This window comes from Falco cherrug, chromosome 6 (genome assembly GCF_023634085.1).
Source record: "Falco cherrug isolate bFalChe1 chromosome 6, bFalChe1.pri, whole genome shotgun sequence".
Taxonomy (NCBI): Eukaryota; Metazoa; Chordata; class Aves; order Falconiformes; family Falconidae; genus Falco; species Falco cherrug.
Genome location: NC_073702.1, coordinates 12,639,898 through 12,655,333, shown reverse-complemented (window position 1 = coordinate 12,655,333; position 15,436 = coordinate 12,639,898). Strand labels below are relative to the sequence as shown.

The window sequence follows — 15,436 nt, the reverse complement described above, 5'->3', positions numbered from 1 at the left end:
GGTAAACCTAGACTGTCAGTTGCCCACGCTCTTTCTTGAGGGAAGGGATTTACTTCCAATAGACCGCAGAGGAAAGAGAGGTAGAGGTTGTAGTTCAGTCACTGTCAGAGCGGAGTTGTGGACAGCTTGTGATACTTGGAGGCAGTGTTGCCAAGCAACTAACTTTGCAGCTGTGATTTGGTAAAAGAGCAGTTCTGTTTCTGAAAGCTATGCCTGGCTCTAATTTTGTGTAAGAAAATGGGATTTTTTTGATGAGGAGTAGGGAACTGTCCCTTTTGCATGGGTAAGAAAAGGAATGTGACATTCCAGATTTGGCTAACGATTGCCATGTTCTTGTGTACTATCTCCTTTTTAAGGAAGAGGGAATAACAATCTGTAATGCAGTTATACTGAAGTGCTTGAATGGAAATAAAGCTTTATAGTACAGGACTCTAATTAGTAGTATTAAAGGTAGTAGTCCTATAGGAATTGCTTCAAAAGAAAATGGAAGTGATTCATTGTTTCACCTACAATGATTGAATGCAGCTGAACTTGCAGGTGGATTCAAAACATGGCAGAGTAGTAACTGGGACTGAATGATCTTTTGAAATAAGCTTCATGTAATGTGTGCTCAATTAATTTGGGTTTAAATTAGTCATTCATAACAATTACTAGAAACACAGCGCACCAAAAAGTAGTGATGCTTCTAAGTGTAGGGACTGGCTTTTCCCATTAGGTTATGTACCTACGGGATATTTGTTCAGTTGCCTGTCACCTGTAGATGATGGCAAAAGCATCCCTTCAAATGTGGCAAATGCTGTATGTGATGTTCACCCTTTACCTTGGCAGTGGCAAAGTGCTTTGCATTTGAGCTCCCCTCCTAAGCAGCGGCTAAGTCAAAGAGAAATGCCAATAACACGTTGAGCATAGGCTTTTCAGTCTTTGTTCTCATTGCCAAGTGATATCTAGGTGGGTTCGTTTTACAACTGTAAATGTACTGAAGTGTTGCATTGGGTCTAACTAGGATGGACTTCACTTTAACTCCCCCCATAGCAGCCCTCGCAGTGCTGCGCTTCGTATTTGTAGCTGGAAGGGTGTTGATGACACTGCTGTCTTGGCTGTTGTTGAGCAGTGCTAGTGCAGCATCAAGGCTGTCCCTCCAACCTCCCAAGTGGCTCCAAAGGGCACTTGGCTTGGGGTGGGCAAGAGGCTGAACGAGGATGTAGCCAGGACAGCTGACCCCAACAGGCTAAAGGGATATTCCATACCATAATGTTGTGCTCAGCAAAAAAAGTTAAGAGAAAGGAGGTGGAGGGAAGCATTCATCGTTAAGATGTTTGTCTTCCAGAGCAGCTTCCCAGAGGCTCCCAGCAGACGCCCTGTTTCCCGGGAAATGGACATTGCCTGCTGATTGGAAGTAGAGAATAAATCCTTGTTTTCTTTTGCTTCTGCACATGGCCTCTGCTTTTCTGTATTAAATTGCCTTTATCTTGACCCATGAGTTTCTTCATTTTATTTTCTCTGCCTTAGTGGATGTGTGGTGGCCAGCCGAGGTTAACCCACCAAAATGGCTGAGGGTCTCTTGTGTGTTCTCAGTAAAGGTAACTATCATTACCAATAAAGACTGTGTAGCTTTGGTTTGCTTTTCTGGGTGTTCTGCAGCCTGTAGCAAACAGCTTATGAAAGAAATGACGCTAAATGTCCCTTCACACTTATCTCGTTCACTGCAATTTCCATGGAGTTAAGGTGTTCATGGAGTTCCTGTTCAAAAATGTTACTCCAAAAATATGTTTGCACAGCAAAAAGCTTCTGTCAAGTGTTTGATCTTAAATGAGACTTTTTTTCAAAATACAACAGATTTTGATAGAGAATCTTGCAAAGTTTTGGGAATATATTTGGAGAACTGATACTTCTCAAGCAACCTTAATTCTACTCTGAACACTTACTCACAAGTTTGCATTCCAGACAAAATGCAACCAAGTGCTTTGGTCTTGTATTCAGCTTCTTGTCCTGGCTTTTGAAGAAAATGATATTGCGAGGAAAGCTACTTTACAGCCACAACTTCTTTTCTTACAACTACAGAAGGTAGCAATCACTTTGAAAAAATAAATTACACCAAAAAAACCCACCACCCTTGCTTTCCATTTTTCTTGAAATGCAAAGCCAGTTGAAACAGCTGTTGAGAATGCAACTTAAATGTTTTTTCTTCCTTGCCCAGTCACATGTAGGTGATTAATGAAACCTGAGTGTTGATGTTTGTCTGGTATGCTGGAATGCTTAGCTGTGTTATTTAATTTAGTATCATCTCAGAGGAGACTGCTATAGTTCTACGAAGCAAGAAAATGCCTTTGAAAAAATGCAAAGCACGCTTCAGCCTTGTGTGGTGTGATGCATTCTTACTGGATATAAAGAAGCTTTTTTTTTTTAAACCATGAAGTGGTCAAATACTGGACCAAGTTTTCCTCAGAGAGGTGGTGGAACATACTTCAGAGGTGTTCAAGACAACTGAATGAAGCCCTTGGCAGCCTGGCCTAATTAAATCTGATTGGATCATTAAGTTAGCCTAAATGACCTCAGGATGTCCAGTCACACCTAAATTATTTTATAGCTTTTATTAAATGAGGAAATACAGTAGCTGTAACTTACAAAGAACAAGTTTTAAGCACTTTGGAGAGCACACATACTTTGTTTTGTGGATCAGCCCAAACCCAGCTACAAGGATGGGTATTGAAGCACTCCAAGGTCAAGTTGTTTGCTGACACTTTGGGATCCCAGAGTACAGTTTTTGGGGTGTAGTTAGCCTAGAATGCAAGTCCTGAGGATTTGTGGGAAGGATTTGTGTGCATTGCATTGGAGTTTAAAGTGGAGGGAAGGCTTGACTCTGTCCTCGTTAGCCTGTTCTTTCCTGTGATCTTTTGGTAATACCCTGCGGTCTGCAGCAGGTGCTGCTCTGAAGATTGATAATGTTCTTACACTAAAACTCAGGGATCATCCAAGAATGGAGTTGCATTTGCACGGTAGGCAGCTGTGCCTGGGAACTGCAATGTATTTGTGCTTGGGGGCAGGCAGACAGGCTCTCTGACAGACCTCTTGCCCCTCTCCCCAGCCTGCTTGCTGCTGGGGCAGCCTGAGATGCAGGAAAGGCCTTGAAGCTGTGCAGGCACAGCTCAGCCACAGCTACGGCACTGGTGTGTTATCGACTCTTTTGCTCACAGATCCAAAACACCGTGCCATATGGGCTGCTATGAAGAAAATAAACTCTGTCCCAGCACAAACCAGTATAGCAGAGAAGACTGGTACGAGAAACTAACTGGCCAGTCTTTGCAGATGTTTTCATTCTATTTCTAGAGTCCAGAGCCTGAAATACGGCACTGCTTCTTGTCTGCAGACTTGGATCTCTGGTTCTCTCTGCCTCTTTTTCAAATGTAGGTCCACGTGGGAGAGGTCGTGGAAGCGCATTTACCTGCTTTGTAATACAGAATGTTTGAGGGAGAGTATCTCTGGAGTCACTGAGAGCTGTGCAGAGGCTGTGTAGTTTAGGGAGTGTTTACTTCAGAGTCTCTTCAGTTATGTTTGAGTAAAAATGATAAAGGGAAGTGATTAGTGCAATTACTGGATATTTTTTCTCAGATAGGAGGTAATCTTTTGTTCCAGTTCATGGCAAACAAGGCTATATCATAAACCCATCTTCCAAAAAATCATATTTCTGAGGCTTTTGTCATCATTCAAGGAAGAACTGCAATTACTGGCTGAAGACTCTTTTCAGCAGATGCTTATATAACCTTTATTCTGTGTCTGGCTATGCAGGGAGGCTCTTGCTACATCCCAACAGAGTAGCATAGATTTATGCTTTTTTTTCTTCTTATCAGTAATGCTTTTACTTGATGCTTGGCTATCAACTTACAAAAATATTTTGTAAGAACTCACTGTTCCCCAGTTTTCCTTTTATTTCTGCATATAAAAGGAATATAAATCGTATACTTAAAACAGGAAGCCTTTTAGCAGTTCCTTGCTGACGAGGGAAAAATTGCAGTCAAGACCAGCTCCAGAAGCTTCCTACCGGTACTGTAATAGACTATGTAACCTTGTCTTTTTTAGAAAGTACCAAATGCTCTAACAGGCAGTGACAGCTTGTGCACCTTATTCTTGCAGTTTGAACTCTTGACACAAGCAGTCTTTCCCTTTACAAGTGAGCAGGCAGGGTAGAATTAGAGCGCTACTCCTTAGCCAAATGTAAACTTGATTTCTGAAGCTGTAGCTTACTGAATGTGTCAGGGCTGTGCCAACTCTGTAATTTCTGATTCTTAGGGCAGTGACTTGACTTTCCAAAGGGTGTGCTGCAGCAGGCTGGCATCCCCCAGGCTGGCAGGAGTACTGTGGCAGTGTCCTGTGTGCTCTGTATATGCCGTCCGTATACGTGTGCGTGTGCTCTAGGTAACCAAGTGTGAGCATGGCAGGTGTGGTTGCCAGCCGAGGACCGGGAGCTGCTCTCCTGACAGGTCAGCAGTTGGTTATGATCCTGCTTGCCGGGGCAGTGTTAGGGTGGTGGGGGTAATCTGTGGTGCAAAATACTTCCAAGTCAGGAATACAAACTTTGGAAAATTGTTTTAAAAGACGTTTCAATATGAAACACTGATTTAAATGGTTATTTGTATTAAAAATAAGTGTTTTAATGAGGAAAGTGTTCTATTTAAATCCTCTCATTTCTAAGATTAATAGGAGGCCTTTGTGCCGTTTTGGGGAACAAATCCCCAAAAGCCATTTGTGATCTCCTTTTTCTCTTGCTGTTACTTTACATGAAGAATCATCAACTATGTATGTATGTAACTTCACAGTGATCTAAATCTTATATTTTAATAACTTAGCATTTGCATTATACCAAACATTAGATGATGATGGTAAAATGATTAATTTGAAAAAAACCCCTTACCTTCTTACAATCTTCTTCAGTCAAAAGTCAGACTTATAGTAATTTGCTGTTCGTTAATAAGGCCAAACAATTTCAATCCTTCTACTTTGTCACCTTACAAGACAGCTTGTGCCAACTGGCTATTAGACAAGAAAAAGGCCATTCATCTCAAAAATAAACTGCCGTTACCTGTGTATTTCCAATTGTTGTAACTAACCAGTCCTCTGATTTACAAACTCCATTTGTTCATATTCCTAACTTAGTTTCCTGTGTGAAGTTTTTGATGTTTGAAATGTTGTATGACTTGAATATAGTCCAGAATTAAAGTAGTTATCAAGCCAGGCACTTAATTTTGTGGCTTAAACATAGAACTGAAAGAACGTTCATGCCACTGTACTTCCTTTCTAGTTAAGGTTTTATACAGCTCTTGATATAGGGGTGCTGTCTTTAATTTCTTTGAAACATTTTAAACAATTGTTGGTCCTGTTGAAGCAGATGGATCAGTGAGCCGAAGGAATAATTGAAACTGGTTGATACATATTTGTGTCTCTCTTCTGGAGGCAGGACAGGTTGTGCAGGGGGAAGAGTTTCATTCAGAGTACTTCTACACAGCCTCTTCAGAGTTATGAATAGGACTGAGCTTAATGGATTTGTTGATGACTCATGAAAAATGGTTATCTAGACAGAAAAGACAAACTTAGAGGAATTCTGTCCCTGAAACACTATACCACTTACCAGACACTGGCTAAAAATAGTCAAGTGATGCTTCTAAGTTTTGTCTTTCCACTGTCCTTGCAATATACCTTGACCCCCACAAATTGCAGTTGTTATGGAGCTGGGCTGTTTCATTGCTTGTATTGTCTGCCTTCAGTGCAATGTTATGCTGTTGAGTTCAATTTTATTTAAATCTATTAAAACAGCCCTGCTTGTTTGAACCCCCCTTCTGTTTTTTTTAATATGACAGATCTGAAGTTCTCAAATTCTGGCCTTGACTATCTATCACAGGCTTACTAAGCCAGCTACAAGAGACTTCTGAAGATGTCTTCTAAGATCTTTTAAAGATGTGTTTAAGCTATGACCTTTTGTCTTTGTTTATATAGAACAGTATTTTGTTGCATACTTAGACTTTGATATCTGAAAAGCATGCAAAGACTGCGCTTGCATGGTTTTCCTAGTCGTAGGGTATAGTGGTAAAGCAAGGAAGCCTTTTCTACTGTAGAGGAAAAGAAATCAAGCTTAATGTGGGGAAGTAGATGTGACACAAGAACGTGCTTCAGGCTGTTTGTTCTGCTTAATCAGAAACTAATTCAGTGGATCAAGTGATGGGTAAACAGTCCCATATCAGTAGTCTCTGAAGGTTCAAAGACCTTGAATAACATTTTATTTGAGAATAAAGATTCTTGTACCTTGGTTCTTGTGGTTACCTTTGCTTGAAGATCTTTATGTAAGATCTTTTATTCTTTCTAAAATTTGTTCTTTAATTCACAGTGTCTGATGCAGAGGACATGATTAGCATTGCAATTAAGCTTTTTGTGTTGTGGGGTTTGTGTGTGTTTTCTTGGATTTTTTTCCTCTTTTTTTTTTTTTTTTTTTCTTTGTGTCTGCTGAGAGACTGTGGATCAAAAATGGCTGGAGATGGTGGATGTGATTCTACCTTTTGGGGGGAGAAATAAGCAGCCTCCAGTGAGGTTAGTAAGAGGGGTCTTTGAAGAAGCAGGATTAGACTGAAAATGGATTCTAATAACTGTATTGGTTTTGAGCCTTGACTTAATCGCTGTCTCTAGGATGCTGTGTTTCAAGGAGGGAATCTCGGAGGAGTGACTATAGTTTCGCCTTGTTCTTTATTCTTCCCTGAGGAGCTGCTGGAGGAGGGACAGTTTTGTGTTACTTAGCTCTTCTTGTGTTGAATTACACAGAATACAACCACTGCTTTCTGGGTTTCTTTCTTTGCTCTGTATCTGATATGTGAGTGCTTTCTTCTGTTCATGATCTTTATCTGTATCCCATCTTGAAGAAATTACAGATGTTTCTGCAAAATATTTGTTGATAACCTGGTTGAAATATGGAGTAGCAGAACATTTGTGTAATATGAACTGGGGGAGTAACACAGAGAGAGTGAGCACTGCATGGGGCATGCTTGCGCTGATGCAGCCATTGAGACTTACTGGTCTTTGGCTAGAAAGTGATAGTTTTCAGGAAGTGGCTAGCAACGAGTCAGGGCGAGTCAGAAAAGATGTGTAGGCTTTCTTGCAGTTAATGCCCTGTTCCACAAGATGGAGCCAGTTATTTGAAAAAACAAGTCTCTCAACCAGCAGCAGAATTTGGAGACACAGAGGAAAAAGCAAGTGACTTCACTGTGGCCACTTTTATGGTCAAAAGACAGGTGAGCTGCAGCTGAGGGCAAGGACGAATTGTAGTCTGCCATAAGTATTTGAAGATGTTGACCCAAGATAAGTTTGCTGCAGACTGTATTGAAATGCAAAGCAGTAGCGCTCTGTTATATGTAATACTTGATTTCCTTCCTTGTAGAATTGCTAATTGGCAACTGCAAGAATGTAGAGTGGAAACTAACTTTGGTTTTATGTGCATCTCATACAAACCTTATTTAAACTTAAGCTTGACAAGCTTTCTTCATTGATAACTTTGTCTCAAATTTTGTAGTCTCCTGGGTAATTGGGTTTATGCACGTAGCATAAAGGGTTCAGAGTAGTTTGCCGAGATGTAAACCAGTCACACATCCCTTTGACAGCAAATATAAAATTGAAGGGCTGTGTACTTGTTCGTTTTGCCCCAGTTCTGACCTCTGTTTGCTCTCTGTAAATTGAGATGTTTAGTAAGAGTGGGCAGCACTTGTGTTGCAGCAAAAGAAGTATTTCAGTATTAACCTTGCAGTTACATTAAGCTGAACACATGGTAGTGGACTGATGGAGGGAAGGAAACTCTCAATTATTGCAGTGAGGGAGGCAACCATCATCATTCTCCTATTTTGTAGTCATACGTGCAGTAATCTTATACTTGCTCCATTGTGGGCATCTCCCAGTTATGTCATATCCCAGTACTTTTGTTTCCTTTTGCCTCTTTATTTTGTTCTGGTCTCTGCTGCCTTTTTTTTGTTTTTAACTTGTTTGTGTGACAGTTGGTCCTACTCCTGCCCAATCTTGTCTGTTAGCGTATAACCTTTCTCACTGATTTCTTACTGCAGGTAGAAGCAGAGGATGGAGAGTTGATTGAGGTGTTTAAAGCAGTTGCAGGATTTTTATACAAACTAATCACAGCACTGAAGCAGTGTTTCACACTGTATTGACTGTTTGTATTGATATACACTTAGTATACAAGGCTTCCACGTTTTTTGTAATACAGGTGAAGTGCTTTTCCCTCAGCGTTTTGAATGAGCAGTGTCATGTAAGCCTTGTTCTGGACCCAATACAGTACTATGCATCTGCTGATGCAAAATAAAAACCCAGCAGTTTGGAATAAAACTTAAACCTTGGACTTGTAAAAACTAATGTGCTTTGTCTTGTGTTTTCTTTGGAAATGCACTATACCAGCATTATCATTCCTGTCATCATTCTTGCCCGAAGATCTGTATCAGCTGTACCTACAACCAACTTTTTGTATCAGCTATAATTACATTAGTGGGGTGTGTCAGCAATCTGTGAATGTTTATTGCAGCTTCTTCAGTCAGCTTTCTAATGTAATGGAGTGGAAGAACACATGGTCCTAATTGAATGAGTTAGGGGGGTGGATATATATATATATATGGGAAGAAAGGGATATATGGGAGTATATGCACACACATCAAGCATGTGCAAGGTACTAGTCTGGTTTAAATAATATGGAGGAGAAATATCCCATAAAAAATAATATCTTGAAGAAGGGACAGTGTGGGGGAAAAAGGGGGGAAATTTTTGAAATATGTTGGGACAAAAGCTTTTGCCTCGCTGGAAAATATGTAAAAATGATGCTTTTTTCACAAAATTCACACTTTGAATTTGCGTTTTGGAATAAAAGAATGTCATGTCAAGATGGATAACCTTTGCAGCAATTTAAAAATTGGTTTGAAATAAACTTATGTGAAGATTTGTTTCTAAAATTATGTAAGTTACTTTCAAGCTCTTTATTGCTTAATTTTTAAACAACTGAAGTAATTCTTTGAGATGTTCTCAGTTTTTTAGTAGCTGTAGATATTTCTGCAAGTAGGGAGGATGTTGGTTCTGTACAGTAACTATACTGGCATGGAAGTCTACTGTAACTGGAAAAAACTCTCCAGATTGGTTCTTAAATTCACAAGTTATCTAGCAATTCTAAAAACTTAAAGACATGTCAGAAGACACAACATTTCCTGCTTAAATATTTTTTTCATTCTTAGTCTAGATGGTCTCAAGTAAAGGACTCCATAAATACTCTAAACACATAGCAAATACTGCTGTTCCTGTGCATCTAATGGAATTCTAGTTTCTATTCAAAACTTGATGTACAATTCCTAACACAAACTAATGTAGTAGCAGGCATGGTGGGTTGATCCTGGCGAGTAGGTGAACACCCACCCTATGTCTTGCGCGGTTCCTTCTCCTGTGGAGTGGGGAGAAAGTAGGAGAGTGGAAAGACTTGTAGCTTGAGATTGTGACAGTTTAATAAGGAGAGCAAAAGCTGTGCACATGAGTGAAGCAAAAAGAGAATTTCATTCGCTACTTCCCATCAGCAGGCAGATGTCCAGCTACATCCTGGAGAGCAGGGTCTCAGCATGCGTAACAGTTGTTTGGGAAGGCAGACACCATAACCACAAATGCCCCCGCTTCTTCCTCCTTCTTTCCCCCAGCTTTTGTTCCTGAGCACGATGTCCCTTTGGTCAGTTGGGGTCCACTGTGCCTGACTTGGTCCCCTCCCAGCCCCTTCTCCACCCCCTGCCTACTGTGTGGGGGTAGAAGGAAAGCCTTGACTCTCTGCGGACACTGTCCAGCCGTAGCTAAACCATTGGTGTTACCAGCACTGTTTTAGTCACAAATTCAAAGCACAACTCCATACGTGCTGCTATGAAGCAAGTTAATGCCATCCCAGCCAGGCCCAGTGCAGCAGGAAATGTCCCCTGGTATTCTCCATTTAACATGGACAAGGCTCCAGATTAATTTGTGTGAAGTCATTTGACGGCTCAGATCCATCTTTCTACTTAGCTCTTACAAGAAGTTTGCACTTGTGCTGGGTTTAAATTCAAATCAAAACGTAGTCATTGCTTTTTATGAAGGTTACCAAATTAAAGTTGCCAGTAAGATTAAATATGCACAATGTACCTCGTGGATTTTTATTCAGGGTTAGTTACTGTGTAAAGGTTACTTCAATTGTTAATGTCAGGCCATCCTAAGGAATGTTGTCACATGTTCACAAGAGTGACCTAATGCATTCAAAAATCTTGTCTTGACAATTCCTCTGGAAAATAGCACGCACACCTTCACAGCTGACCTTACCTAACTACCTATTAAGAACTGAAAAGGAAACTTAACCAGTAGAAAAATATAGAAAAGAAATAAAATATTTAGATTGAAGAAAATAAATTAGATTCTCATCTTGGAAGCAGCAGTCTGGTTTAGGATTGCTGATTCTTTTTCCCCTTGTTTCAGCCAGGTAGCGTTTCAGGGACTTCATAGTATCCCAGTATAACCATTGGTCATTTTCAGAACAGTACCAAGTCCTACAGCTTTTTTCCTTAAATTGACTTCAGAAAAGGATGAAAGAGGCTGAAAATATTTTTAAGCAGTTAAAAATACCTTAAAGTACCGAAGACATTGTTTGAAGTATGTTTTTATGTCAGTGGTGCATTGATAAGTGGTGCAGCAAGCTGGTGAAGTGCAGCTCGGCTCTTCTTGTAAAATCTTTTAGTAAAAGGTTTGTATTAAAATGGCTTTCAAAAGAATAAAATTACAATTGTATTAAAACTTACGTCAAATAGTATTTCATGTTAATGTTGTCTGATTTGAGTTGGTATAGTGCAGTTCTTGATAGGTAAGATAGCATTGCTACTGACATACAAAGGTGTTTTAAATAGCATGAAATAGTAGTCATCAAGATTCTTAATGTCCAGTCTTCATTTCTGAAGCCAAATGTCTCTCTTCTTAATTAGCTAGCAAGATACATACAGTAGATAAAGTAGATTCCTTTTGTAAATTTTGTTGGAGAAACCCAAATCTTTAAGGTATCTTTAAGGATTCAGTGAGAAGAAACCTGTGAGTATTTCCACTAAGTGCAAAATACTTCCTGTGTACAGAAATAAGGATTCTGACTTTATACAGAATTGAGATAACTGTAAATTGTTTATTGAATCAGTCCAAATAACTGTTAAACATTTCTCACACAGGAAGGTTTACGGACTTCAAGCTTTAGTTGACTGGTTAAGTCAAGCACAGCTGGTTTGATGCCCACAGAGAAAACATTATTTTGTAACTTCTTTTGACTACTGCTTAACTGTGGCTATGATTAATCTGTATTAATTAAAAACATTAGTCATTTGAAGTGTTCAATATTGCGTATTGTCATTAGTCTGAAATACATTCAGAGATTACATATGAACATTTTTGTCTAGACTCAGGTTTGTCTGTTGTTCTGTTGCTTAATTTGTTACTTTATTGCTTAAATATATTTGATTTCCCTAAGTTACTTCAGGAATAAGTACAAACTAATGAAGTCTGAGCATCTGGGAAAATAAAAGACTGCTCTTTTCCAGGAGAAAACCAGCTAATTGACAAGCTGTGTTATGGTCTTGTTAATAAAAAATTAAGTTAAAATGTTAAACTATGATATTAATGATCTGATCTGTCTTTTCGTTTATTAAGAGAGACTTTAGTCATGTCAAGCCCTCATTCTGGTCTTTTCTCATTAATGTAGAACTTGCTTGTCTGAGATATCATAGCTAAGGAAGAACCTGAAAAATAGGAAACTCATGTGATGTCTAGCTGTACAAAAACTGTTGCAGTAAAAAGTTTATAGTGACTGTAAACACTGTATAGGATAACGTGAATGGCACATAAATGCAACAGATAAGCACCTTCTGTCCCTATAATGCGATCAAAACCGACCTTCCTCTTTGGAAGGCACATCCCTGGGTTATACCTTGGAGGAAAAAACCTGGAGAAGCTGTTGGACACTTCTTGCTTTGCCTTACCTTTTTGTTTATAAACCACTATGGGTACATGAAGCAATTGCATAAGCTGAGGTGCGTTGTCCATCTACAGTGAAGTGGCTAAGAAGGTTTTTTTATGAAGTTTCTTCTGGTATACTGCTTTAGCTGAAACTTGCTATGTTCAGGCAAATGGCCTGCAAAGCTCTACCCTGGAGTACTAAAAGTAAAGTCATATAAATTTTAAGTGGGATCTTCCTGTAATAATAATATAGGTCTACACAGACTGTAAGGACAGGGTATTTTGTGTTTGTAGTGTTTTATAAGGGAAAATAGAAAGGCAGATTAACAGGTTGCTAGTTGTTGAACTATTTAAGACACACGTTGTAAAAAGCTTGGCTGGTTTGATCTTACCTGACAAGTAGTAGTTTTAACGTAGAAGTGCCCTGTGGGAAATTATGTGTTAGTTTCAATGAGTAACTGTTAGATCTCTTGACGCCTGAAATCCAATTCTATGATGGTAACACTTAATTTTGAAAACTGCCAGTCATCTTAATCATTTTGGTTTTAAAGGTTGACTAATGGATGTAGGTCACTTGACTTTTTGAGATCTTGAATATGAGAAATTAAAAGCAAGGTGGCTACCTTAAATATAGCCAATATTTCCACTAGTAAGGGGAAGGCTTCTTGCAACAAATTTGGGGACCTGTGAATGTTATCTTGGGATTTTTGAATACCAGCTCAAAAGAATGGAGTCTTAACTGAAAGGATTTCTCCCAACTTGCGTGTTTTGGCCTTTTGCTGAACAGTGCTGCATGCTATCAGGGATTTTTTTTTAATTTTTATATTTTTTTGTTCTGCCCCCTGCAGATGAGTGGGCTGTGGGTGAGTGGGCAAGAAATTGGGAGGAGACAGCTGGGACTGTTGCTGACTCTAACTGACCATTCCCCACCGTATGATTATGCTCAGCAATAAATGCTCAAGGAAAGGAAGAAGAAAGGACATTCTTGGTTACGGTGGTGTCTTCCAAAGCAAGTCTTGTGTGTGCTGAGGCCCGGCTTTCTAGGAAGTGGCTGGATACCTGCCTGCCAATGGGAAGTAGTGAAGAAATATATTTTTTTTTTTTTGCTTGTGTGCAGTTATTGCTTCACTTAGTAAAACTGTTCTTATCTCAGTCTGCACGTCATCTCACTTTCCTTCTGTTTTCTCTCTGTCCTGCAGGAAAGTGAGTGAGCAGCTCTGTGGGTGCTTGACTGTGGTCAACCCAACACAGTTCTAAGCTAAAGATCAGGAGAAGAAGGCATAAAATTATTTTCTAGGCCACAGGAATGTGTACGATTTATTAATATTGTAATGCAAACTGCTACAGTTGCATAAGTGGTCTAGGTCCGCATCTTATCATACAAAAGTGGAAATTAATTGCTTGAAATGTTTTCCAACTCTTCAGTGTGCCTTCTTGCTTGTGATGATCAATGACTTAATCTTTGAGCTCTTTAGAGCTCCGAATCAGATGGGCTTTAAAGCAGTGCCTTAAACATTGGTCGTGTATGGGGCTGAAATAAAATGATATAAATGTTTGAGACTGTTTAGTAACTTCAAGTCAGACATCTCAAGTGTCACTGGGAGTTCAGGCCAGCATATTCTAGGTCTCTCTGAACATGCCAACACAGCTGAGAAACAATGGTAAGGTTCATAAATCGACCTGATTCTGTGAGCAAATTCATTGGGCTGTGAATGGCAACTGATACTGTAGTGTAGGAATCGAGGGTACTGAATGGGTTCAGTTTTCCACTGTTCTTAGTCGTGGACATTTTCATGAGCTAGTTTTGCAAATCTGTGTATTATTCCCTAAGAGCTTGCATGCTACTGTTGTAAAGTCTGTGCTGTATGAGGTACTAAAGCATTTGTTACATTAATATAAGATTGCCCTGCATTTAATTCCAAGTTCAGATACGTGTCTTGGGATGCTTTTAATTGGAGAAAAGGGGGCAACTTCTACTGATTTCTGCTGATGCTTGCATCTTATGCGTAGCCACAAGGATTATTCAAGATGTAAGCAAAACTTTGTTGTTACTAGTAAGCCAAGTTTGTAAAGTTTGTTTGGGGTTCTTTTTTCTCATGTGCAGGGGAGGGCTGTGTACACCACCGTATGACTTCCTAGCTTAATCTGGCTAACTCAAATGTTATGTGGCATCACTTAGAAGTAGAAAGACGTAGATAAAATTACTAACAATGGAGATTGTTAGAAGTAATAGATACCCCAGAGTAACAGTTGTGAGCCTTTATCCATACTTGTTTATTCCTGTTGTCAGTATAGAACTATGCTAAAGAAATTCTTCACAGTATATGGAGTTTTGAAAATAATTGATTTCCCTATTCCCTTTAGGTCCAAGATGGGCCTCTTGGAACACCGGTGTTTTTATTTGCATCAGATGTGCTGGAATACATCGAAATCTTGGGGTCCATATATCAAGGGTCAAGTCTGTCAACTTGGACCAATGGACACCAGAACAAATACAGGTAAAATACCTTAAAATATGTTTCTAATTTGAAAGGAATGCCAGGAGTCCTTCTGAAAGGATTTGAGCGTATCATGATGCCCCAACTTAAATGTTTTACAATTAAAGTAGTTTTAATGTGTTATATTTCTACTGTAATGAGTTTAAATTCTGAAAACTCACTTCAGAAATTGGTTTAGCTATCTTTTCTGTATCATATTAGCTATATTGTACCTTATGTGGGGACTCTGAAAGCTGCTGCTTTGTTATGTCTGTAGCAAATGTGTTGCAAGCCTTTTCCTTTTTAGTAGGGGATAGTAAGGTAAGGTTCACACGTTTGTCTCATTGTTGATTACATTCTTTTGGTGTACCAAGCCCTCACTATTCGAAGTCTGCTCCAGTCTGAAGCCTCTTTATGGTGCCAGACACATTTTCTTACCTTTGTTCCTCTTGGTTTGAACAGCCATCCTAAAAGATGAAAGCTTATCTTTTGCTGGATGGGTTAGTTTATGCAGTAAACAGTGTCTGTGTTGTTAGCTTTTGTCCAACAAGTCTTGGCAGCAGCCCTCCTGTGCCATGGGAGCATCTCCTAAGACATATGACAGCAGGGAGGTCTCCAAGTTAAAAACTTGATGTCATTTAAGCATACCAGTAGCATTCTGACTGTTTCAGGATTTAAAATATTAATGGACATGAACTAACAGTTTTCTACCGCTTTTCCTTAGTGCATGCAGGAAATGGGAAATACTAAAGCAAGACTACTCTATGAAGCTAATCTACCAGAGAACTTCCGAAGACCTCAAACAGATCAGTATCCTTTTTGGTTTAGCTTTCACATTGAAATGATGTTTAATGCGACTTAGATGGTATGACCGATTCAAGGAACTGCTGCGTTTGGCAACTCGCCTTATTTATTTCATTGACATTGTTGTACAAGATATG

General features: G+C 39.4%; 1 protein-coding gene across 5 annotated transcripts in view; it reads left to right on the top strand.

Moving 5' to 3' along the window:
• The window catches only part of SMAP1 (small ArfGAP 1), a 96,053-nt gene that overhangs the window by 12,231 nt on the left and 68,386 nt on the right, over positions 1–15,436 (top strand). For all 5 annotated transcript variants that reach the window (XM_055712972.1, XM_055712971.1, XM_055712970.1 and 2 more), the window contains exons 2-3: positions 14,383–14,516; positions 15,220–15,305. In XM_055712972.1, the coding sequence (XP_055568947.1) occupies positions 14,383–14,516; positions 15,220–15,305 (220 nt within the window). The remainder of the gene's footprint in view (positions 1–14,382; positions 14,517–15,219; positions 15,306–15,436) is intronic.